The sequence below is a fragment of the Ursus maritimus genome, unplaced genomic scaffold, assembly GCF_017311325.1.
Source record: "Ursus maritimus isolate PB19 unplaced genomic scaffold, ASM1731132v1 scaffold_2, whole genome shotgun sequence".
NCBI classification, from domain to species: domain Eukaryota; kingdom Metazoa; phylum Chordata; class Mammalia; order Carnivora; family Ursidae; genus Ursus; species Ursus maritimus.
The window spans coordinates 30,406,049-30,430,772 of record NW_024424452.1 but is presented as its reverse complement, the minus strand read 5'-3'; the positions used below and the strand labels follow the sequence as shown (position 1 = coordinate 30,430,772).

General features: G+C 54.1%; 1 protein-coding gene across 4 annotated transcripts in view; it reads left to right on the top strand.

Moving 5' to 3' along the window:
- Nucleotides 1-24,724, top strand: part of CIITA (class II major histocompatibility complex transactivator) — a 48,838-nt gene that overhangs the window by 9,097 nt on the left and 15,017 nt on the right. For 2 of the 4 annotated variants that reach the window (XM_040635328.1, XM_008697128.2), the window contains exons 2-11: nt 13,099-13,242; nt 13,486-13,581; nt 15,915-15,977; nt 16,157-16,234; nt 18,010-18,054; nt 19,193-19,345; nt 19,752-19,895; nt 20,834-20,998; nt 21,501-21,569; nt 22,402-24,699. In XM_040635328.1, the coding sequence (XP_040491262.1) occupies nt 13,119-13,242; nt 13,486-13,581; nt 15,915-15,977; nt 16,157-16,234; nt 18,010-18,054; nt 19,193-19,345; nt 19,752-19,895; nt 20,834-20,998; nt 21,501-21,569; nt 22,402-24,170 (2,706 nt within the window). In that variant the 5' untranslated portion in view covers nt 13,099-13,118 and the 3' untranslated portion in view covers nt 24,171-24,699. Of the gene's footprint in view, nt 1-243; nt 809-13,098; nt 13,243-13,485; nt 13,582-15,914; nt 15,978-16,156; nt 16,235-18,009; nt 18,055-19,192; nt 19,346-19,751; nt 19,896-20,833; nt 20,999-21,500; nt 21,570-22,401; nt 24,700-24,724 lie in introns of those variants that run through there. The other 2 variants (XM_040635329.1, XM_040635330.1) reach the window with 2 other exon arrangements.

Here is a 24,724-nt window from a genome sequence, read left to right as displayed (position 1 = left end):
TGAGACTCCTTTCCTCAGACACCCCCGAAATGTGACACATTGATGTCACGTTTGCCAGCTCTGTTGGATTGAGCCTGTTGGGAATTTTGATGGGGAAGGGGAGGTCAGGAGTCACCTTGACCTACCCCTTCAATTCCAGATAGGAACTCCAAGCCTGGGAAAGGAAGCGCCCTCCCTGAATTCTCCTGGTAGGTGGAGCTGGGGTCCAGGACCTCTGGAGGAGGAAAAGCAGGAGGAATGTCCTCAGGGATGTGGTGATGGGGAGGCAGGGTTGCCTAGGCTGAATTTCCAGCCCATGAAGGTGCCTGAGGCATTTTCCCGGCTTCTGGAGGGCATTTGCCTTCCCACGAGTGCAGGGCTCATTGAGCAAGTGTCTGGGACTGGGCGCCCTGCAAGGGTGGTTTTGCCACCCTTGTGGTTAGGCTGAGCTGGAGAAACACCGAGGCCACCCCAAAGCCAAAATGAGCTGTCTGCAAGTTAGGGCTTGCAGATGGCTCGGCGGGGGCGTGCTGGCTGCCCCGAAGCGGGGGACTGGCCATTTCCAGGAGCTGACAGACGCTCTGGGAGTGCCCAGGGATGTAGGGAAGGGACTCTGGCGCTTCTGAGAAAGCACGTGGTGGGTCCAGCAAGCCTGCGTACTCCCCAGCTTGGCTCAAATCCCGCAGCGCAGAGAGAAAGTGAAAGAGAAAAGGACGGTCCTAGGGGGTGAGGTGGGGTGGCTGGGCGACAGACCTGCTCCAGTCTCCCCGCAGTGAGAGACTGGTGGGAAGGAGAGGCCATTGGCAGCACGGGAGTCCGGGAAGCAGCGGTAGGTGACCAGGGCTCCCCCCCCAACCCCGTGCACCCCGAAAGTCGGCCTGGCAATCAAGGCTCAGAGACTGGCAGTTATATTCCTGAGGTCACACAGCAAGGCTGGGAGGAGGGGGAGGGGAGTGTGCGGAGTGCGGACCTGGGAAAGCCCGCGTTTCCAGCGTCCCCGCCTGGAACGCAGGGACCTGGGGTGCGGAACGGGCGGGGCCCAGAGCGCGGGGCCAGGGGAGGCGGGCGGGAGGCGGGCGTTTGCAGACACTCTAGGGCACAGGAGGCGCACGCCCCGCGGAGCCCAGCTTCGGCGCCAAAGCCAGGACGCACACCCCCTTGGTGCTTCCTAGAGTGTGGAGAGGCGACATGGCCGCGCAGAGGAGCACACAGACGGGGACCCTGGGCCTGCGCCGTCCTTCTCCGAGCCTCAGTTTTCCAGTGGGATCATAGCACTTCTCCCACTCAGGAGCGCAGGTTTCCAGCCCTGGGGTGCGGTGCCTGGCCGGAAGGATTGTGGGGGGGCCCGACCTTTAGTGGGCCCTCTGGGGAAATCCTCACCTCTCTCAACCGGCGGCTAAACTGAAAAAGAACAAAAACCTTGATTTGGGGGGGGGGTCTCAGAATTGCAATTCCGGGAGCACAGAAAAACCTCTTGCTCATGTGGGGAAAGCCAGGGGTTTTTATGAGAAAGGAGGGGGCGAATGCATGATTTTGGTAAAGAAGAGCAGAGAAGAAAAAGGCTGCTAGTGGGTGCTGACCGGTTGAGCTGCTTCTGTTTATGATCTTTTTATTTTGTTGGTGCTATCAGATGAAACTGTCCCTTGTAGGTACGAACTCTCCTGTCCCCATCCGTCTGAATGCCTGCTGTTCTGTTGACTTTTTATGAGCAACTGCTTATAAAGCAATTACCACTTCTGGCCCAGTTCAAGAGTTCATTAGTTAGAAAGGAAAATGGAACTTTAAAATGTAGTTTTGGATGTCCAGGAATTTTATACAATCCAAGCCTCTCTTTGATAATCTGGGGTGGGGGGTGGGGTCCCGAGCTTTCTCGGGACTGCTTTGACAGGGCTGACATCTCTACCTCGCTTTGGGGTCCTGAGCCCTGCCTTCCAAGGAGAGAAACCAAGGAGCCCCAGAAACGGGTCCCTCTGGGGTCCCAGAATGCCAGAATTGGGAACTGCCATGTCTAGCTCTGTCTAGGACCCTTAAAGGCCACCGCTCTCCTTTGAGTCCCACGCCCTACCCCCCCATCCAAGGTGACACAGGGTAGGAGACGGACGCCCAGCAGTCCACCACGCCCCACTTGCAATCACAGCCAGGCATTCCCGACTTTGGCAAGACGGCTTCCATCTGTGAAGCTCCCCTTCCCACCAACCCAGAAGGGAAATACTTCCAGCCGATCAGAAGGTTAAAGAAATTGGTGCTTCTTGCTCTAGGGCCTGGTGGAGCTGAGGGGGGAGAGGGAGAGACCCCAGAAAATCGTCACCTTCCAAATCCCAGGCTGCCTTAGATAAGGACCTGGTCTCCAAGATCCCAGGATGGATGATGGAAAGATCCTCAGAGAGAACTGAGCCAGGGGGTCCCAGGCTTCCGGCACAAGGAAGTCACCTGTTTAGCGGGTAGGCTCCTGGGTCCTGCCCCTGGGCCCCACCTGGGCTAAACCATTTATCTTGGTGATTCCTGTGTCAGAGGCCCAGAGGTTATACATGCATTAAGAGGCATTGATGTGGTCCAAACCCTGTTCTTTCACCATGTTACAAAACCTCTGGGGACTTCCCCAGGAGATTTTGTAACCAAGGTCACATAGTCGTGTTGTGGTTGAGTCAAGATTTGAGTCCGAGTCTGTGGAGAGCCCAGTCCAGTGTCTGGGCAGGGGCGTGCGGCTTCACAAACGCAGGGCAGGTCCTGGGTGGTCAGAGGCTTACGGATATAGCAAAGCCTGTCTGATGGCAGGGACCTGGTTTGACCTCTTGAGACCTCAGCCCCTGGTCCCTCGTGAAGAATAGTCAGGAAATTAGCAAAAGGACTCAACGCCAGGGTCCCGGGGTCAATCCCGGGCAATCAGAGCAGTGGCCTGAGGAAGAGGGGGAAGCTTCTGGACTTGGCTTTCAGACTTGCCATCAGTCACTCAGGATATATGACTTTCCTCTCCGAGGTGCATGTCTAAGACGGCTAAAACAAGAGCCCTGTCTTGGAAGAACTTGGGAAAAGTCAGCAAAGGGTGCGCCGATGCCAGGAGTACGCGTCAGAGCTCCTGCAGGGATTATACGGAAAGATTTGAGGGCAAGTTGTGGGCGGAAGGGAGGCTTCTAGACTGTGACATGTACCTGATGGGTGGCCCACGGACAGTTCTCAAACAGGAGTTAATTTACCCCAGTTCTCCTGGTGGAGGAGATCCCTGCTTTACAGATTCTTTCTCAATCCGCCTTCCCCATTTTGGGGTGTAGACATCTTCAACAACACCCGTACTGGCTGATGCTTCTTTTTAACAGAGTAGGAGGGCAGCTGACCTTACTGTGATAACATTGTTCTGTTTTTAGTGGCAAGTGATACTGGTTTCTTTCCCCCCATGGGAGGGAGCTATAGAAAGTTTCCTTTTTTTTTTTTTTTAATGGCAATAGAGAATTTACCAATGAACCCGTTTTAAGTATACAATTGAGCTGTAATAAACACATTCCTGCTGTTATACCACCATCACCACCACCTGTCTCCAGAACGTTTTCATCGGCCCAAACTGAAACTCTGTTCCCATGACACGCTAACTTCCCATTCCAGCCGCCTCCCCCCGCCACCACCCTTCGATATTCTGTCCCTATGGATTTGAGCACTCTAGGTGCCTCGTGTAAGAGGAATTCTATAGTGTGTGTCCTTTTGCGTCTGGCTTCTTTCACTGAGCATGGTGTCTTTGAGACTCGTCCATGTTGTCCCTGGTGTCCGTGTTTCCTTCCTTTTTAATGGCTCAGTAATATTCCAGTGTACGGAGAGGCCCCATTGTGTTTATCCATTCATCTGTTGATGGACGCTTGAGTTGTTTCCACCTTTTGTCTTTTACAAAAAGTGTGCTATGAACGTGGGTGTACTGGTATGCATTTGATTGCCTGCTTTCAATTCTGGAAGGTTTTCTTTGACCGTAAATATATTCGTTTCTTGAAAAAAGTTAATTCAGGGGCACCTGGGTGGCTCAGATGGTTAGGTGTCTACCTTCGGCTCAGGTCGTGATCTCCAGGTCCTGGGATTGAGCCCCGTGCCAGGCTTCTGGCTCAGTGGGGAGTCTGCTTCTCCCTGTGCCTCTGCCCCTCCCCCCTGCTCGTGTTCTCTGTCTCTCAAATGAATAAATATTTTTTAAAAAGGAATAAAAAGTTAATTCAAGGAAAATACAAAGGTAAATTATAGAACAGGTGGTAGGGAGATCTGACCCAAAAATTGACTGATGAACACCTGAAGTTTGGGAGACCGGATTGGGGGAAACACCCAGTAGCAATTGTAACAATCCAGGGTGTGGGGTTGGGGCTTCTCCATCAATAGCATGGCTGTTGACAGGGACTTTAGGAAGGAGAAGGAGAAGAATTAAGGAAGGTGTTTAGTCTGGTTCTAGGATTTTCAGCTGGGAAGAAGTGGAAAGGTGGCAGAAAGGGAGAGTCTGGAAGGGTCATTTGGGAGACGGAGAATTGCAGACCTCCCAGGGTTCAAGAAAAGTCACACCAGCGGAGGGGCCGTGTTTCCTGACAAGTGGAAACTCAGGCTGCCTTGAAAAGAAAACCCATTTTAATTCCCTACAAGGCAGGTGTGTGTGTAGGGGCATAGGGGGTGCTTGTTTAAAAATATAGACTCTCTGGGAGTCGGGCCCCTGGCTCCTGTGTGTTGAGCCCCCTTACTGGGCGGTTTTGATTCACAGCCAACGGCTCCTGTCTGTCGTCAGATGCTGGCTGGCAGGGCTGGCCCATGATTCATGGCTCAGAGGCTCCAGCACCCAGCAGAGGGCCTGGTGCTGGCTTAGGCACCCTGTTAGGTCAAGCTGGGGGTCAGGACTGGAGCCAAGGGCCTGGCTTGACCACAGGGTGCTCATTCCCCTCCCCATCCCAATACCTGGCTCAAGTTGTCTTCGGGGGGGGGGGGCAGGGGAGGGAACATGTTGGACTCCTTTCCAGGTCACTGACTGCAGCTCGGAATGTTGGGGCGTGCAGAGGGAAGGCTACCTGGAGGTGGGAGGGGCCAGGCCAGTGGAAGGAGACCTGCACTCTGGACAAGCACTGGCCACACATCTTCCCCCAGCTGCAGCTCTTACTGCTGGCCTCCTGCCTTCTCATCCTGCGTCCAGCAGGCCCCTCACCCCCAGTGGCTGGCCGTCTCTAGGCACACGCACCAGCTGAGGTGGGATCATTCGAATCCCAAAGGTTTTCCAAGTCACAATGAGGCGGATGTCCTCAGTAGGGGTCCAGACTAGGTAGGTGGCTTGCCCAAGCTCTCAGAGGTGGTCTTTGGCAGGGGGTGCTTTTGTGGGGTTCTGTGTGGTTGCCAGACCCCTTGGTGGAAAAACAGAGTGAGCTTGTCTGCGGTGAGGTTCCTAGGAAGCAGACTCGGAGTTGATTTGTACGTGGGAGGCTTACTGGGAGATGTGAGGTGGGGGACACCGCAGGGAGAGGGAAGAGGAAGGACTGGGCAGAAGCAGGATTGGGCTGCCAGCCATAAGTCTCAACAGGGGTTTCAGCCTCTCCCCTGCCCCCACAGAGCGCACTGAAGCTGGGACAGCCTTCAGGGTTACTGCAAATTGAGGCATCAGACCGGACTTTTGCACCCCACAGGGACCAGTCATCGGATATGGGCTCCCCTTGGAGAAGGGGTGTGACTTGGAGCTATGCCCAGAGCTGTGAGCTGGGAGCCCCTTGCCCTCCAGCAGCTGGTAGATGGGCACCCCGACCTCAGCCCCTTGACGGGGTTCATCCGTGTTGTAGCCGGATACTACGTGTAAGACATCACTCCAGTTAAAATGGTCAAGTCAGAGTGTCCAGAGGGCAAGGTCTCCGCTTCTCTAGAGTTGTGTTTTCAGCATACTCTGCAGCCCCTTTGGGGAGGAAAGGTTGTGGGCCCTCCAGCCCCTTTAAGCAGCGTCACCTGCTCTGAGATTTGCCTTCTGATGCGTTCGAGGTGTGGCCCCGTGTTTGCGTGTGTTCTTGGAAGCTCTCTGCTGTGTTTTCATGCGCCTGGATGTCACTCTGCATGTCTAGCTTTGGGCTCTCAGAGCTCGTTCCGTTTCTGACTTTTCAGTCTGCGCTCCGTGGCTGGGTGTGCGTTTGGTCTGTTGCTTCTCACACAGCATCATCTGCCGTGGATCACAGTGGCTACTTTTGACTGCCCCTCCCTCAGCCAGCAGCACCCGGATGGCATCCCCCTGCTGTCACCGCAAAGAGTCCAGTGCGTCGCCTGACAGCTGTCCTTGTGCAGCTGTGGGAGCGTTTCTTTGGGAGGTAATCCCCGGCCTGGAACTGTGAGGTCGTAGGATCTCTGCCTCCTTTGGTATTTGAGCAGGTGCCGGGCTGCTCGCTGGGGTCCTGCCCCAGCCCACGTCTGCCAGCCTTTGGCATTTCGGAGCTTTCTACTTTTGACCAGCGGTGCCATATCAAGTGGCAGCTTGCTGTTTTTATTTGGAAATTTACATCATCGTAGCGCTTTCTGGAAATGTCACTTTGGGCAAGTCACAGCCACATAACGAGGTGGAGGCTCTGCCAGCCAAATGCGGTAGGTTTCACAACCGGGAGAGGCTGAGGAACTTACATGAGGTCACGCACTTAGCGGGGAACTGGGATTCGAACCCAGAGCACGCACTCTTAACCACCGTATTATTATCATCACGGTTTGTCTCCCTCTTAAAATATTATCTGAGTCTACACTGCAAGCTTCTTGGCAGGGACTGTGTTGTAAATGTCCTTAGCGCCTCTGGAGAACTGAGCCTCGTACTTTTTTTTTTTTTTTTGGTATGAGATGCTCAGTAAATCATTGTTTTACAGATTTGGATGAAAACCAATGCAGTGTGTCTTTCAGAATTTATCTGGAGGACTGCAAGGTGCAAGGGAAGAGGAACTTGTTTGATCGATCAGCCCCACAGAGATACTGACTGGGGGCTGGTCGTGGCAGATAAGGTAGCCATGGGCTCCTGGCTTCCTACCACCATCTGACCCCCGGAAGCAGCGTGTCATGAGGTTGGGGAGCAAGACCGTGTTGGGGGAAGGGCTTGGGGGAATGGAAAGGGGGAAGGCTGACAAGCAGTGAGGAATCTAGACTCTCAAAATACCTCCACTGAGTGGGCTCCACCCCAATTTGGTGAAACTAAGGCTCAGAGGGTCCTCAAGATCAAAGGCAGAGCTGGAAGGCAACGCCATGGCCCCAGACATTGAGTGCAGCTCGCAGATTTTCATTCCTTCCTCAGGAGGAGAAGTAGAGTCAACGTGCAGGGAAGTATTTCCTCTCCTGCTCTTGTATCACAGTGCAGAGCAGTGCTGGAGAGTTCGAGGGTAGCAGAGGTGCCCCTTTCTCCTTCCCAGTGCCGCCTGAGACCCTCAAGGATATACTGCCTTTTCTGGGAAGAAAGCACCTGCTAAACAGAGCCTAGCCTCATTGTCATCATCTGTGAAATGAATATAATAATACCAATTTCCCAGAGTTGCTGTGACAGTGGAAACAAGGTTATGCATCTCAGGTGTCCCGCACCGCCCCCAGCCCAACCGGATCTTCCAGCGGGGAAGGACTGTTAGGCCAGCAGACACGGGCTGTCAGGTTACTTAAGGAGCGGTAAGAACAGTTTGGTAACACTGGATTTCCCTCAGGGGAGAGGGAAATGAATTTATTCCAGAAACCATCTTGGTGCCTACGGTCTTTCAAAACCTGCGTTGTAGTACAAAGCGGACATGGAAATGAACCCCCAAAGGGACTTTTGGTCGCCAAAAGATTAGGAACTTTTTCTCAAGTTGGATGTGGAAGGTGGTAGCCCAGGGGGAAGGGCGGATTCAAAGAGGACCTTCTAAAAATACTGCTCGTTTACCAAAAAGACACAGACCACTTCTCTGCTGTGCCCCAGACAGCTCCGCAAAAGGAGAAACCATCTTGTCACCCACGCCTCCTGTCACCAGGCGAGGGCACCTCCCTGGGGTGCCTGGGGACCAAGAGCCGCTGGAAGAAGCCGTGGCTTTGGAGCCGGGTAGTTGGCTCAGATCCTACCAGTCTTCTCTCAGCCTGTTTCTTTATCGGAGAAATGGGAAGACAAATCATAAATGTGTGTGTTAGACCGAAGAGAATAAGGTCTGTAGATCACGTCATCTGGTGCCTGGTGCTCAGCGGGCACCTGTGAATTCTAGTTAATGCTTCAGTTTTGTGGATGGAGAGAGCCTGCTATGTGCAGGAGCTTGCTGGGGTCTGGGGACAGGTGAGCTAGACAGACAGGGCTCCTGCCCTCACAGGGCTCCTGGCCTGTGTGATTTGCCCTGTGCTGGGGCAGCTGAAGGGGACCCTCTTCTCTGCAGTGGGGTGACTTGAGCCATCTGTGTCCCCAGTCCCCGCTAGAGTGACACATGGGGGAAAGAGTCTAATCAGGGGCCTTTGAAGCACTTCTTAAACATCTAGAGACATAGGGAACATGGTTGTGGGAACGCTGGGAGGGCCCAAGCCATGATGTAAGTCGATCTGGGCATGAATGCGACTCACTGTGGCTTTGGGAGATCAAGACCAGGAGACTAGACTCCGGAACTGAGCCCCAGCTCTGCAGGGTCCCAACATCATGGGATTCCTTTGACTGTGGGCCTCCTGTGTGCCTCCAAGAGCCTCTGCCTTTCAATGGTCCCACAAGGGAAGTGTCATAATCCTGATCTAGTAGTGAGAAAACTGATGCTCAGAGAGGTGAAGCCACTTGCTTAATGCCTCCTCGCCAGGATTCAGACTCAAACTCTCCAACCAGGTGACCCTGGGCAAGTCATTTCTCGGAAGTGTTTGAGTTTCCTTGTCTATCAGATGGACGTTAAATCCTGCCTTCTCCCTAGAGCTCTTTGGGAGCTCAGTTGGGGGGTTGGGTGGAGGCAGAAGCCCATTCTGAGCTGGAAATCCCTGTCTAGTCAAGACAAGGGCATTAGGTGCAGGGCTCATCTCGGGGCAGCTGGAAGGGAGATGCTGAGGTGTATGTTGGGGGGTATCTGAGCATGGATGTCGTCGTCTTCTTCTTTTTTGAGCAAGAGAGAGCACATGAGCAGGGTGGTTGGGAGCACAGAGGGAGTGAGAGAGAGAATCTTAAGTACGCCCCATGCTCAGCATGGAGCCCAACGCGGGGCTCTATCTCACGACCCTGAGATCACAACCTGAGCCAAAACCAAGAGTCAGACACTTCACCGACTGAGCCACCCAAGCTCCCCAAGAGTAGATGTCATCCTGTTTGGGTTTAGCCAAGGACACAGAACTTGGGCCCGTGGATGCCTTTCTCCAGGCACCTTCTCAGGGGTAGAGATGGGGGACATGAGCAGACCTGCCAGGCTACACTGCTGGCTGTGGGGCTTTCTTGTGCCTATGGGCTCTGTGGGGCCTCCTTATGTAGAAGAACAGAACGCTTGGCTTCATGATGTTGTGACTTACAAAGAAATGAAAGAGAAGGGGTCCCTTTGTCAACCTCACAGAGGTTAAAAGCGAATTAATAATCATTAATAATATTAATAATCATTAATAACAATAGTGATGGTGAAGGCCATCACCCACATTTGCTCGCCACGTATGTGATGGATGCCCTTCTGAGCCACCATTCACCAAGCGCTTGCTAAGCACCAGTCGCCTTTCTGAGGGCTTTATGAGAACGAACTCATCTGATCCTTATGAGTTACTTGTTATTATTCCCATTCTGCAGGTCAGCAAAGTGAGGCTCCAGGAGGTTGATAAAACAAACTTGCCCAGGTTGTGGTGAGTTGGTAGGTGGAAGTGGTTTCAGAGGCAGGCAGTTTGACTCCAAAGCTCACACATGTTGGACTTTTCTCTTCTGTCAGTGGGTTTCTCTGGTGTCTGATCGCATTGGGGTAATGCTGTCCAAAGTTCGAAGCTGAGCCCGTTGATACTGAGGCTGGGTTACACTTCCTCAGGCTCTGTGATAGGACCTGGTCCCCCCATTCTTGGGCCTAGATATGATAGGGGTTGTTCATTGAATGGAAACATTTTGATTGGCAGGAAAGAGCACTGGACTGAGAGTCTTGTGCTGGGAGGGGTCAAGTGCAGGCTTAGCCAGGGACAGGCTATGCAGCCTTGAGCAAGTAGGGTCCCTTCTCAGGGTCTCAACTGCTCTGTAGAGTGAAGGAGGTTGGACTTGAAGGCCCCTGGCTGACCTGTTACCCTGTGAAAAGACAGTTTGGGTAACTTGACCAAAGTCACCCAACTCAGTGGTGAAATGGCTGGGCTCCATCCAGAGCTGCTGTCGCCCGATCCAGCTGCCTGGAAAAGGAGGCAGATTGCTACAATGGGAGCTGTCCATGAATACCACAGACTGGAAAGGGGAGGAAGGCATTGGGCAAGATTTGGGGTGGGGGGCATCTTTTCTTACCTCCCTGGAGAGAACAGATTTCTTCTCTAGCTCTCAGGCCACTGTGCTGGGAGGGGTGGAATTCTTCTCTCCCCTCCCCCAGGCTTGGCTTCATGACAAGAAAAGGGTGGGGGCCCCAGTCTTTCAGTTCTGCTTCCTCCGGTCATGGCTGGCTGGACCTTTGAGGCAAGTCTCTGATGTCTGGGTTCCTGCAGCCCCCACCCAACCCATTATCAACAGGCATCCCCAGCCAGGGCCCATGTTGGACTGGAAAGTTCATTCTCTGTGATGTCTGGGGTCTGTGCAGAGACCCTCTCTAGGTGGTGAGGGCTGTTAATGAGTCAGAAGGAAAGAAGCAGCTGGAAGGTGCACACAGTTGTGTGTGTGTATTCTCCTGACCCTACCCTCTTCGGTCCTTCCCACCTCACCTCCACTTTCTTGTGGCCCAGGCAGGGGTATTCAGAAGGCTCTGGTAGGTCCTCTGGCCTTCAAGGCCAGCTCTCCTCTTATCTCTTCCAAGACACTTCCAGCAAGTGTCTGCATTTCATGTAGGGGGAGGAGGTTGAATGGGGGCCCCCGAAAGATATGCCCACATCAAATCCCTGGAACCTGGGAATGTGACCTTATTTGGAGAAAGAGTCTTTGCAGGTGTAATTAAGTTAAGGATTTTGAAATTAGATCATCTTGCATTATGCGGGTAGGCCCTAAACCCAATGACAAGTGGCCTTTTAAGAGAAAGGCAGAAGATTTCAGACATGAAGAGGAGATGATGGGACCATGGAGGGAGAGATTAGAGTGATTCGGCCACACCATCGCACGTAAAGGAATGCCAAGAGTTTCCAGAAGCTACAAGAGGCAAGGAAGGACTGTCCCCTAGAGCCCCTGGCAACACCTTGATTTTGGACTTCTGGTCCCCAGAACTGTGAGCGACTAAGGCTCTGTGGTTTTAAGCTCCTTTGTTAGTGGTGCTTTGTTCCAGCGGGTCTCTGCACACATGAGGCCTCCGTGACTCTAGCCAGCAAGAGCTGCATATCATCAGGGAGGCTAGTTGGCCTCATCTGCAAAATGGAGACAATAATGCCTCTCTTCCTGGATTGGCTTCTGTTTTTACAGCTTTATTGGGATGTCATTCACACAGCATGCAATTCACCCATTTATTTTTTTTAATATTTATTTTTAGAAAGGGGGGGAGGGGCAGAGGGAGAGGGAGAAAATCTCAAGCAGACTCCTTGCTGAGTGTGGAGCCTGACACGGGGCTCGATCCCAGGACCCTGAGATCATGACCTGAGCTGAAAACAAGAATCAGATGCTTAACCGACTGAGCCACTGTGTGCCCCACAATTCACTCATTAAAAATGCACCATTCAGTGGTCTTTTTAGTATGTCCACACAGTTGTACAGCCATCCCCACATTAGCTAAAGAACATTTTTGACGTCCCCCCAAAAGAAGTCCCACCTCCGTGATCGGTTGCTCCCCAGTTTTTTCCACAACTCTCTCCCAACCCTAGCGAACCACTGATCTACTTTATCGGTAGAGATTTGCCTATTCTGCACATTTCATATAAATGGAATCATACCATTTATGGCCCCTTGTGTCTGGTTTCTTTCCCTGAGCGTCATGTTTTCAAGTTTCATTCATGTTGTAGCTTGTGTCAGTACTTTATTCTTTTTAAGGCTGAATAGTATTCCACAGTATGGATTTATCACATTTTGTTTATTCATTCCTTTATTGATAGATACTTGAGTTGTTTCCAGATTTTGGCTATTATGAATTACGCAATTATGAAATTTCATATCCAGGTTTTTGTGTGGACATGTGCAGGATGTCTGGAAGACTGAATGAAGTGGTACCTAAGGTATCTGATATGCCCTTCACCAAATGAGGAATCTTAGAATCTGCCCCAATTCTTTCAGTTTACAGATTAGGAAACTGAGGCACAGAGAGGCGCAGAGACTTGCTCGAGGTCACCCAAGGCAGTACAGCATAGCACTTAATTGCATATCCTTGCATCAGAATGCCCCCAACCAGATCCTGGTTCCACGTGGACGTGGGTCACCTTATGTAAGTCTCCTCACCTCTCTGATCCTCCGTGTCTTCACATGGAAAGTGAGGATAGTAAGAGTATCTACCTCTTATGGTTGTTGATGTGAGAATGAAATGCGCTAGCCCATGTGTCTGGCACATAGTAGGTGCTCTACAAATCTCAACTGTCATCACTCATGGCAGCACTAGGGGTGGAGGTCAAGTCTCCTGGATCCCAGGTGTAAGGTATCTTGAACCTACACTTCCAAGTTCCCTTTCCTGTATGGTCGGCATCTTCCCAGAGTGATTATAAGTTCCTTGGAGGGGGCGCCTGGGTGGCACAGTGGTTAGGCATCTGCCTTCGGCTCAGGCGTGATCCCGGCGTTCTGGGATCGAGCCCCACATCGGGCTCCTCTGCTGTGAGCCTGCTTCTTCCTCTCCCACTCCCCCTGCTTGTGCTCCCTCTCTTGCTGGCTGTCTCTATCTCTGTCGAATAAATAAATAAAATCTTAAAAAAAATAAATAAAAAATAAGTTCCTTGGAGGAAGGAGATAGGACTTCTTCTCTCCACTGCCTGGAGTGTACAAGAGGTGCTGAATGAGCACGTCTGCTCACTTTCTTTGGCTCTCCCAAACTCTGGCCTTCACTGGGTGACCCAGCTAGGAATGGTGGTAGCTGTGAATTCTCTGCATCTTTCCAGTGCTCCCTGTGCTGACTGAATGTGTCTTTCTTCCAGGCAGTGGACAGTGTGCCACCATGGAGTTGGGGCCTCTAGAAGGCGGGTACCTGGAGCTTCTCAACAGCAGTGCCGATCCCTTGCAGCTCTACCACCTCTATGACCAGACAGACCTGGCTAGAGAAGAGATTGAGCTCTGCTCAGGTGGGCTCTCCTCCCTCTGGCCCCTCCCAAGTCCTTCCTCACCCCCCCAGCCTGCAGTGGAGACAGTCAGCCACCGGTGATGTTCTGGCCACTGAGCTCTGGTCAGCACCACGGACAGCTCCAAACGCTTACTTGTTTGCTTCCAAAGGGGGCTTCTCCCAGCCCCGCCCCGCCTCTCCTTCCTTCCCCACCAGCCCTCTTCCCAGAGCTTTCCGGCTTCATCCATGGGGCTTTTCCCTCCAGAACCCGACATGGACACCATCAACTGCGAACAGTTCAGCAGACTGTTGTGTGACATGGAAGGTGATGAAGAGACCAGGGAGGCTTATGCCAATATCGGTGAGGAAGCATTCTGAACCCAGAAAAAGGCCAGTTAAGGGGAAGAGTTCCTTTTTCTCTTTTGCTCACCTCACCCATTCACCACAAGCCACAGCAGGCTCCTCCCTCATTAAATTAGGGCAAGAGGAAATGCAGAGCAAGAGCTAGAAAAGAGACCCCAGGGAAGAAGGGAGATTGACCCCTTGGCCAATGACCACCGGGCAAACAAAGTCTCATTTTTATATCCTCTGTCTCCAGTTCTATACCTTTTTATATTTCTTGCTCTTCTTTCCTTCCTTCCACACAGCCACACCATATACCCCTCCCTGTCTTCTCCCTAGCTCCTAAGCCAAACTACTCTAGTATTTGTTGTATCTACCATTTGGAGGGGAGCACTCGTTGCGCGCGGGTCACTGTATGTGTCTTATTGCACTGAATTCTTACAACAAAGGAAGTAGATCCTACTAGTATCTCCGTTTTGTGGAGGAGGAAATCGAGCCTTAGAGAGGTAAAGCAATGTACCCAAGGTTGCATTAGAGATAGCAACGGGTAGCTCTGAGATTCAAACTAGGTCTCTCTCATTTCAAAGTCCTTATTTTTAGCCACAAAAAGGAAAGTGTCTAGGGTGGGGAGGTTCTCTAAGGCTTAAGCTGAAAAGCAGATTTGCAGGTTTAAAAACGGCTACTACTTTCAGACAAGGGCAGAACTCTTTCAAGGGAGATGTTGCTGTTGCTGTTGCTGTTGCTGTTGGTTTTGGTTTTGTTTTTTGGAGGGGAGTGGGGTAAAGGCTCCCTCCTCACCACTATCTCATACAGAGGCTCTGTTGAATTAGAAAAAGATGCCCCTTCTTCTGGAGGATGCAGCCCCCATTTGTGCTCTTGCTGGGCAGGCACCCTTGTGCAGTGAACAACCTGCACAACTGTTCTTTCTGACCCTTTTCCTGGCAACCTCAAGCACCACATCACTGAGGTGGTCTGTGCTTAGTGTGAATGTGGTCAGTCTTTCCCCAGTGCACAGTTAATCCTGCAGCACACAGAGTCAAAAATGGAGAGTGATAAGTATGTGTCTCAAAAATCACAGAACTAAGAAGTCTGCTCATTCCTTTCCTTCCTGGGAACTTACTTGAGGAAGCAGAAGTGTTTGGTGCTGAGGGCATTCGTATTCCTCACAACTGGAAGCAGTGATGAAGGATTTGAGCATTACTTAGGATTTAGGGGCTTTTTCGCTTGAGGGCATCTACACAGGAAGTAGAAGCTGCCAAAAGCAAGGGGAGGAAGAAGCTTCATCTAAACGTGCTCCTCAAGCCTGTGGGCTTTCTTTGTGCTTCTAGAAAGCCAGGCTCTGGCCTGAGCATCCAGTCATTTGAGGCACCTTGAAATATGTCTAGAAAATGGCTTCCACATGTACATGGTGGCTATAATCATCGCACCTGCCTCGTGCGATGGCTGCGGATTGGATGAGTTTCTGTGTGTAAAGTGTTTAGGAAAGGAATTTGCAAAGAGTAAGTGAGGCGCCCCCCGCCCGCTCACCACCGCCACCATCACCGTCATCCTAGACATCACGGTCGCTGCTGCCTTTTCATGGCTCTCCCTTGCTGATGCAGTCAAGCCCTACCTTTCCCCCAACGTGAAACTTTCCCGCAGACACCTGTCTCTGAGTTTCTCAAACACCTTTCCTCACTGTCCTCACTGCCCGAAGCCCTCCACTTTCTGCCTCTCTGACTGTGACCGTCTTTCGAGGGCCAGCTCCAGGGTCCCTTCCCTCAGGAGCCCTCCCTGACAGACCCGTGCCACCATACACTCTTTCCTCTGACCTCTTGCCATGACAGCTGTCTTCTCCTGGGATCCAAGTCGTGTACCGCTTTATAGAATTAACCACTATTTATTAAGTGCCTATGGTGTCCTGGCCACTGTGTTTAATGATTTAACTTAGAGGTGGAGCCTCTAATCCTCGCTGTTCATCCTTGGGGTGTGGGCATTATTTATTCTCATTGCACAGATAAGGAAGTGGAGTCCCAGAGAGGTGAAGTAATTGACACAGCTAGTGCGGTTAATGGGGGTAGAGCTGGGATTTAAGCTTAAAGCCCGTGACAACCGCCACACCGCATTGCACTACTTCGTAGCAATAATTACGTTTTCGTGGATGCGTATCATCCCTTCAGTGAGATTAAGAGCCCGTGAAGGTTCAGGGTTCCTCATTAATTTGATCATTCATTCAGCACACACGGATGGAGCCCCCCTCCGTGTGTGCCGAGGCTGGACGGGTCACAGTTCTCTGGTGCCTACCCCAAGGCCAGCACACAAGAGGCGTTCAGAAAACTCGGGGACTGACTGTTCTTTTCCTTGTCTGGGCAGCGGAACTGGACCAGTATGTGTTCCAGGACTCCCAACTGGACGGTCTGGGCAAAGACATTTTCAGTAAGTCGGGGGCTTCTTGGCTCAGCGTGCGTTTCCTTCCTTGTTCCTTGGGGAGCATCGTAATACCTGATGACCACCCCTCGAAGGGCGGTCGGATCCTGCCCCAACATAGGGACAATGAAGGCTCACTTTGGGCATCCACTGACTGTATGTTGGTGTCTTTTTTTTTCCCCCCAAAGTTGAGCACATAGGATTGGAAGAAATGATCAGTGAGAGTGTGGAGGTGGAGGAAGCAGGGCAGAAAAGTCAGAAAAGACGTGAGTAAGCCCCTCTCTGATCTGACCTCGGCCTGCTTGACTTCTGGCTCCGCCCTCACTCCAGAGCCTGCTGTGGCTCCCAGTTGCTACCCTTGTTAAGTCCTGTCTGTTCTGCCTGGGTTTGGGTGTTCCACCCCCCACGCCCCTCACTGCTGCATCCTGGTGACCCAGGGAGGAAGCAGACAGCCCAGGTGCTAATGGCCATTCTCCAGGTGTGTCTCTGCCCCTGGCTGTCTTGATTGCCATTTCCCAAAGGACCTTTGGGCTCTGGGTTCCCTTTCATCCTTAGTTATCACCCCTGTGTTTGAGGGAGGTGTCGTCAACTGTAGATTCTGGAGTCGGCAAGAACTGGGTTTGAGTCTTGGGTCTGCGATCTATGGGCTGTGTGTCCTTGAGCAAGTGCCTGTCCCTCTCTGAACCTCCTACTCAGTCTCCCTGTCTCCTTAGTCTGTCCTTACTGGCAGTCCCCATGAGCTTTTAAATGCAAATCAGACCATTCTGCTGTCCTGCTAACCTTCTAATGGCTCCAGAATACATACACAAGGCCTATAGGATCTGGCCCTTCCCACCTCTCCAAGCTCGCCCTGGGGCCAGGACACTCCAGCCCCACTGGCTTCCTACCACTCCTAGAACACAGCTCTTGGCACTTGCAGTCCTATCTGGAATGCCCTTTCCCCAGTTCTTCCCATCGCGGGCTCCTTTGAATCCTTGAACTCTTGGCTAACATGTCACCTCCTCCGGAAGGCCTTCCTTGACCACCCGTCCACATAGATCTTACTATGCTCCAGACCATGTGTCAGACTGGTACCTATTTCTTGATTTGTCAACAGGTAAAGCAGGTGTAGGCTACAAAACTTCTAAAAGTGCAAGGATATTCAGTGAAAAAAAGAAAAATCGCCCTCCCACCCTGTCCCGCAGGCCCTCGGTTTCCCTCTCTGAAAACAGCCTATGTGGCTGGTTCCCTCCAGGGAATTCCCCATCTGCTTGCTTTTTTTGGTTTTATTTGATAAATATTTTCCCCAGCATGTTACTATGAAACTTTTCAACATAGAATAAAGGTGAAAGAATCGTACTGCAAACCACCACATAGCACGAACATTCTCCAGTGGATGTTTGGTTATATTTGCCTCAACACGTCTCTATCCATCTGTCCATCCCTCTAGCCACCCACTCATCCATTCATTTTATTTTGGGAACGTTCCAAAGTGAATTGCAGACACCAGGACACTTCCCCCTACGTCCGTTAGCATTCTTGTTCTTTTTTAGGGCTGCGTGGAATGTCGCGGGCTGGGTGAACTGTGATTTGCTTAGCCAGCCCCTTGCTGAGGGAGACGCATAGGGTTTTTCTCCGTTGGTGTGCTAGCCCGTGATTCTTAGCTCGCCCATTTTCCACGTACTCCGGCGAAGCAGGAAGCCCCACCCCTGTTTCACAGATGAGCGATTGAAGCCTCACAGAGGCTCTGTTGCAAAGACACGGGGCCAGGGAGGGACCCCAAGCAGGTTGTTGTTTTATTTTTCTAAATTCAGACTCGTCTGGTGTCCCCTTTGTGCTTCTGCCTCTTCTAATCCCTCGCTGCCCTGGGTCTTCAAGGTGGGGTTTGGGCACAAGTGGACAAGCAGGGCAGGGAGGGTCAGAGGAAGGGGAGGGAATGGGGGCTGCAAGGCCGCTTCCCAGCCATTTAAGGCCAGGCCGTGTGGCTGCTGGGGTTCACGGGCCTCTCGTGGCTGGGACCACACCTTCCTTGGGGTGGCTGACCATGATGTTCTCTCTGCAGCCTTCCCAGAGGAACTGCCCGTGGACTTGAAGCACAGGAAGCTGGGTGAGCACGGTCGGGTGGGCCTGGGGAGACCGTGAGGCAGGGAAGCCGGGGTCTCTTCAGGTGCATGTCCGAACTGGCAGTGGAAAGCCAAGGCTCAGAGAGGGGAAGTCACTTGTCCAAGATCACACAGCTAGTGAGAGGCGAAGCTGGGATTCAAACCAAGATCCTGATTCCATAGCCCCTGCTCTGTGGTTTGAAGGCTGCTGGGAGATTCAACTCCCACAAAGCCTCTTCCCCGACACCCCTTCTTAATTCTCAGTCAGAGTCGAGACCCCGCCTCCCACCTTACTCCACTGGCCCTCCAGGCCACACTTCTCCTTTTAGAGTCCGGAGTCATCTAGGGTCAGCTGGTCACCCAGTGCCCTCTGGCCTCCCAAGAGCCCCATGCCTCAGCGAGCCTTTTCCCCAGGCTCACCGTCTCCTCCCACCAGAGGCTGCCTCCTCTCGCTCTACCTCCCCTCTCATCCCACCCAGTCGTTATTGCAAAGGCGGGGAGACCAGCCCGAGGGGCACAGAGTGAGGAAATAGCTCACAGTTTAATGAGGGAAGCCTAGTCACTGCCCTCAGAAAGTTCTAATCTGATGGCGGAGACTGGGTTCCTACTTTCCAAGACCTCCAATCTGATGGGGGAGACAGGAGCTCTGCCTGTGAAGCCCCTGTAGGGAAGCAGTTCCTGTGTTCAGAGAGCTCCCAATCTGATGGAAGAAGCAGATTTTACCCTCTTCTGTCTCCTTACTAAATAGAGGAGAAAAACCCCTGCCCCAGTCAGATGGGGACAAGGGGGCACAGGACAGCCCCTGCCTTCATTGGGGAGTGCTTGGGGCCTCTCTGGGTCCCCCAAGGGGCTCAGTGGCTGGCTGTGGAAGGTGGTAGGGGCCTGACCTGCCTGTGGCTTTCCCCCTCAGGAAGCTCTCAGGACCTAGTCACAGGGAGAGGGCCGGGGGGTGGGGGGCTGCCTGGCACTGAGAAGTTGCCAACAAAGCATTACCCAGGGCTGAGAAGAGGACAGGAGCTTCCTCCAGCTGCCAGGAGAGAGATCTACTCTGCTTCTGCGACCCTCCCCAGAAGGGCCCCTCCAGGCATCCACTCAGACCCTGCCCACGGTCCCCTGGATCTAACATGGTCCTCTTCCTCACAGCTGAGCCCCTCGCTGTGCCTGTGGTGACTGGCACGTTCCTGGTTGGGTCAGTGAGTGACTCCTCAGCCCTGCCCTGCCTGTCACCACCTGCCGTGTTCAACAAGGAGCCAGCATCCAGCCAGAGCTGGCTGGAGGAGCCCGTCCTGATGCCTGGTACATTAGGGACTTGGAGAGGGGAGGCTGCCCCCCCCCCGCCCCGCCTTGGGACTTCCCTCCCAGCTAGTCCCATCCTCAGGGTCCCCATCAGTGCACCCTGTGTCAGAGAATGTGCCTTGGAAGGAAACATCTGGGAGATACAGTAGGGAGTCCCCACCATGAGGGCATTTGCCCACCAGCCCTCTTCATTCAGCAGCTATGCACTGAGCACCTTGTCTGTGCCCGCCACTCTGCCGGGGGCAGGGGATGCCACCGTGGGCAAGACAGACACAGCTGCTGCTCTGGGGGCCAGTGGAGCCCGCCCTTTAGAAAGGGAGTCGGATATTAATTGCATAATCAGAAGACGGGATGGCAAACGTTGGCGCTCTGGAGGACCCCTTCTCACTGCCTTTGTCTCCTGCAGTGCCCCCTTCCAGTTCCTTGCTGAGCTGCCTGAGTCTTCCTGCTGGACGCATCCAGATCGTCCCCAGCCTCCCCTCCCTGCCCCAGGGACTCTGGCAAATCTCAGGGGCTGGGACAGGGGTGTCTGGGATGGTCATCTATCAAGGTGAGTGTTCGAAGCCTGCCCGCCCATCCCCTCTCACAGCTACCTGCCTACTCCCTGACCCCGTCCTCCCTCAGCTCCAGGCATTTGGCACCTTCTTCTGATCCTTGCTCCCCCAGAACACCCTTCCCTGATCCCCTTTCCCAAATACCAAAGCATAAGGGCAGAGCTCCCCAAAGTGGTCTGGGTGAGTGACCCACCCAGCGGCTGTAGCTTTCTGTGTATCACTTTCCCCCACCAAGCCTTAGTTTTGCCTTTTTTTCTTTGTATTAAACCTTATTATATTTAAAAATCACGTCGATACGTGCTCATTCACAAGCCAAACAAAACGAGATGCTTACGAGAGTTAATGAGGCTCGTCTGCACTCTCTTGCTCCAGCGTGGTAAACAGTCGGTGTGCATCCTTGCGTGGCTTTTTTGGAATTGCCTTATTTCCTGATCAGCAGGATGGTCCCGGCTGAGCTCCCACACTGAGGAGTTGTGAATTGCCCAGGGCAAGGCTCGTTTGGGCTCTCAGGGATGGGAGAGAGGATGAAACCCGGGGGGGGGGGGATTTCCCACCCAATCCAAGAGCACCCTTTAAAGGCGTATGCCAGGTTTTTGTGTAATGCACTGGGGGCCCAGAAGCAAGGGAGCATCCCTGACCTGACATCCGGGCAAATGAGCCCTGACCGTATAGCAGGAAGAGTATTATAGTAGCATTTGCCCTAAGCTCCCTGTGAGCTGACTGTGCCCATTTCACAGGTGGGGAAACCAAGTCACGGTGAGCTAGGTGTAACTCCAGAGTTCTCAGTTCTGTCCTGAAATGTCTTACTTTGGAAGTTCCCATCTCCTCCCCAGACTTCTCAAGCCACACAGCCTCCTTTGGGGTGGGAGGTGGCCCAAGTGGGGTCCTGGGTGGATACCTGGTTGTTCTGACCCTTCCCTTTGTCCCATTGTAGGCGAGATGCCCCAGGCCAGCCAAGTGCTTCCTTCCAGTGGCCCCGCCATGCAGAGCCTCCCCAAATCCCCAGAGCGGCCCGGCTCCACCAGCCCCTTTGCGCCGTCTGCAGCTGACCTTCCTGGCATGCCAGAGCCGGCTTTGACCTCCCGGGCAAATATGACCGGTAAGGCCCCTCGGGGGCTGGTGAGACTTACAGGAAGCAGGACAGAGGCCCTGGGGGAAGGAATTGTCTCAATCTGGTCTCTGAGCCACAGGGACAGGGAGGTTGCGTTTATGGATAAAACAAGGCAGCGGGGAGGAGGGCTCCAGGGAGTGGAGGGCATAGGAACACCCATGTTCCCACTGGCCTTCAGCTACTTGCCCCCCCGCACGAAACCAGACCCAGTGTGGCCAGATCTTCTGAATTGTCAGCAACATCTGCAAATCTCGGTTTTTACATAGATACTGTGATTTTTTAAAGCATTGGTGAAAGCACAGCCGGCCCAAGAAAGGCCTCTTTGAGTGGGATACAGCCTTAGGGTACCATGTTATGGCCGTTGTCTCTGGGGAGACCCAGCGGCCCCCGCCCCCCCGTTGGTTCTGCCTTTGGGAGACTCAGAAGACTGAATGTCCCTGAGGCAGGAAGGTCCCAGGCAGGCCCCTCACCCGAACTTCTTCATCTCCAGAGGACCAGATGTCCCCTACGCAATGCCTGACAGCTCACGAGGTCTCCAGCAAGCCTCCGAAATGGCCTGGTGAGTGGTGGGGGGCTCTCTGTGCCCTGGGGCAGGAGGTGGAAGCCCAGATCGGGTTCTCCTGCACTCACTCGCCATGTACTCCACCCCTCTTTGTCGGCTGGCTCATACATCCGCTCACCTGCTCACTTGATCCTGCCCCTCGCTGACACCTAAGTCGTGTGTGCTGAGGTCCTGCCCTCGGAAGCCCATGCCAGGTGTTGGCATCTTTTTTCCAGGCTGAGGGAATGAAGGGGGGGAGAGTGGACGAAAGAGGGAGCAGACTCTGGGCAAGGGGGTGATGGGAGGTGGGATGATGAGAGGATGACCGAACTCCTGTCTTACTCCGTTCTGCATGGTCTTCTAAGCAGATAGGTTAAATCACACGTGTCGCAAACAGCCCTAATGTTATCCCCCTTTTGCAGACGAGGGACTCCTGGGGCATCCCCAGAGCCGTAGCAGGGTCTATAACATGCTGAAGATTACCGTAATTAGCGGTGGGGCTGGGATTTGAACCAGATACATGGATTCACTCTCTTAACCCTTAACACCGCCCCCCACCCCATGGCCTTCCTGTAGTGAGGGAGCAAAAGCAGAAGGGGGTTTGTGAGTAAATGAAGGGGCGGATAGATAAACAAGGGAGAAGACAGGTGAATGACGGGTGTGAGAGTGAATGAATGAATGAATGAATGAACGTCTGCATAACTGAACGAGGCAGTGATAAAGGCAGCCGTGGGTGGGGACGGACTGGCGCTGGGGGAAGAAACTTATGATGGTCGGGCTGACCTCGTGATGGCCCGTCCTGCCGCTAGCAACCTCCCCACCCAACACGCACACTCTTGGGCCTTTGCAGAGACGGTGGAGCAGTTCTGCAGCTCCCTACGGGACAAGTACCAGGCTGAGCCCGCAGGCCCGGAAGGCATCCTGGTGGAGGTGGAGCTGGTGAGGGCGCGGCTTGAAAGAAACAGCAGCAAGAGCCAGGAGAGGGAGCTGGCCACCCCGGACTGGGCAGAGCGGCAGCTGGCCCGTGGGGGGCTGGCCGAGGTGCTGCTAGCTGCGGGGGACCGACGGCGGCCGCGGGAGACACAGGTGATCGCCGTGCTGGGCAAAGCAGGACAGGGCAAGAGCCACTGGGCCCGGGAAGTGAGCCGAGCCTGGGCCTGCGGCCAGCTGCCCCAGTACGACTTCGTCTTCTACTTCCCCTGCCACTGTTTGGACCGTGTGAAGGACACTTACCGCCTGCAGGATCTGCTCTTCTGCCTGGGCCCCCAGCCACAGCCCGTGGACGAGGAGGTCTTCGGCCACATCTTGAGGAGGCCTGACCGGGTTCTGCTCATCCTGGACGCCTTCGAGGGGCTCGAGGGCCAAGACAGCCTCCTGCACAGCGCGGGTGGACCTGTGTCCACTGAGCCCCACTCCCTCCGGGGGCTGCTGGCCGGTCTCTTCCAGCGAAAGCTGCTGCGAGGCTGCACCCTGCTGCTCACGGCCCGGCCCCGGGGCCGCCTGGCCCAGAGCCTGAGCAAGGCCGACGTCCTGTTCGAGGTGACCGGCTTCTCAGCCGAGCAGGCCGAGACCTATGTGACACGCTACTTGGAGCGCGCTGGGGCGACCGAGCACCGAGAGCAAGCCCTGGCGCTCCTCCACGGCCAGCCGTTCCTGCTCAGCCACAGCCACAGCCCCACTGTGTGCCGGGCCGTGTGCCGGCTCTCCGAGGCCCTCCTGGAGCCGGGCGGCGAGGCTGAGCTGCCCTCCACGCTCACGGGACTCTACGTGGGCCTGCTGGGCCCTGCGGCCCGCGACAGCCCCCCGGGGGCTCTGGCAGGACTGGCCAGGCTGGCGTGGGAGCTGGGCCGCAGACACCGGGGCACCCTGCAGGACAGCCAGTTCCCGTCGGCGGAGGTGAGAGCCTGGGCCGTGGCCAGAGGCCTGGTGCAGCCCATCCCGGGGGCCCCGGACACGGAGCTGGCCTTCTCCAGCTTCCTCCTGCAGTGCTTCCTGGGGGCCGTGTGGCTGGCGCTGAGCACGGAAATCAAGGACAAGGAGCTGCCACAGTACTTGGCATTGACCCCGAGGAAGAAGAGGCCCTACGACAACTGGCTGGAGGGCGTGCCGCGCTTCCTGGCTGGGCTGCTGTTCCAGCCCCACGCCGACTGCCTCGGAGCCCTGGCCGGGCCGGCAGTGGCCGCCTTGGGGGCCAGGAAGCAGAAGGTGCTCAGCAGGTACCTTAAGCGGCTGCAGCCAGGGACGCTACGGGCCGGCCGGCTGCTGGAGCTGCTGCACTGTGCCCACGAAGCTTCGGACGCCGGGCTCTGGCAGCACGTGGTTCAGGGGCTCCCAGCCCGCCTCTCCTTCCTGGGCACCCGGCTCACACCCCCCAACACTTACGTGCTGTGCAGTGCCTTGGCAGCGGCGGGCCGAGACTTCTCCCTGGACCTCCGCAGCACGGGCATTGACCCCTCTGGGCTGGGGAGCCTTGTGGGACTCGGCTGTGTCACCCATTTCAGGTGGGGGCAGGGGAGCGGGGGGAGGGCTTCCGCTGTGGTCTTGGCGCTGTGCCCGGTGCTGGGCACCCCTGTGGGGTCTCATTTAGTATGCGTGGTAGCCAGGCGGGGGCGGAAGTGATTCCTTCCATTTTTAAGATGAGGATGTCCAGGCTCAGAGAGGGACAGCAGCTTGCCCAAGGTCACACAGCCAGTGAAGAACAGCGTCTTCCACCAATATTTGTGGGTTTTATTAATTAAAAAAAATTTTTTTTTCTATTTGAGAGAGAGTGAGGAGATGAAGGGCAGAGGGGGAGGAAGAGGGAAAGGATCTCAAGCGGACTCAGCGCTGAGCAGAGCCGGATATGGGGCTCGATCTCATGACCATGAGATCATGACCTCGCCCAAACCAAGAGTCTGACACTTAACCGACTGAGCTGCCCGGGCACCCCTTCAACCAATATTTGAAGTCCTGACAGGTGCCAGGCACTGGGCCACATTTAGGATGTAAGACTGATCTGGGCTCAAATTCGTATTCTTCTCTCCATCCCCTAATCAAGCCACTATTTTGTCATGGTTAAAGCCACAACTTCCTCTCGAGCACCCCTTTTCTATTCTCCTTCGTAGTCAACTGTCAGAGCAGTCTTCCCAGAATTTGTATCGGATCATATCTCCCCCCTCTGACTCCTTAACTTG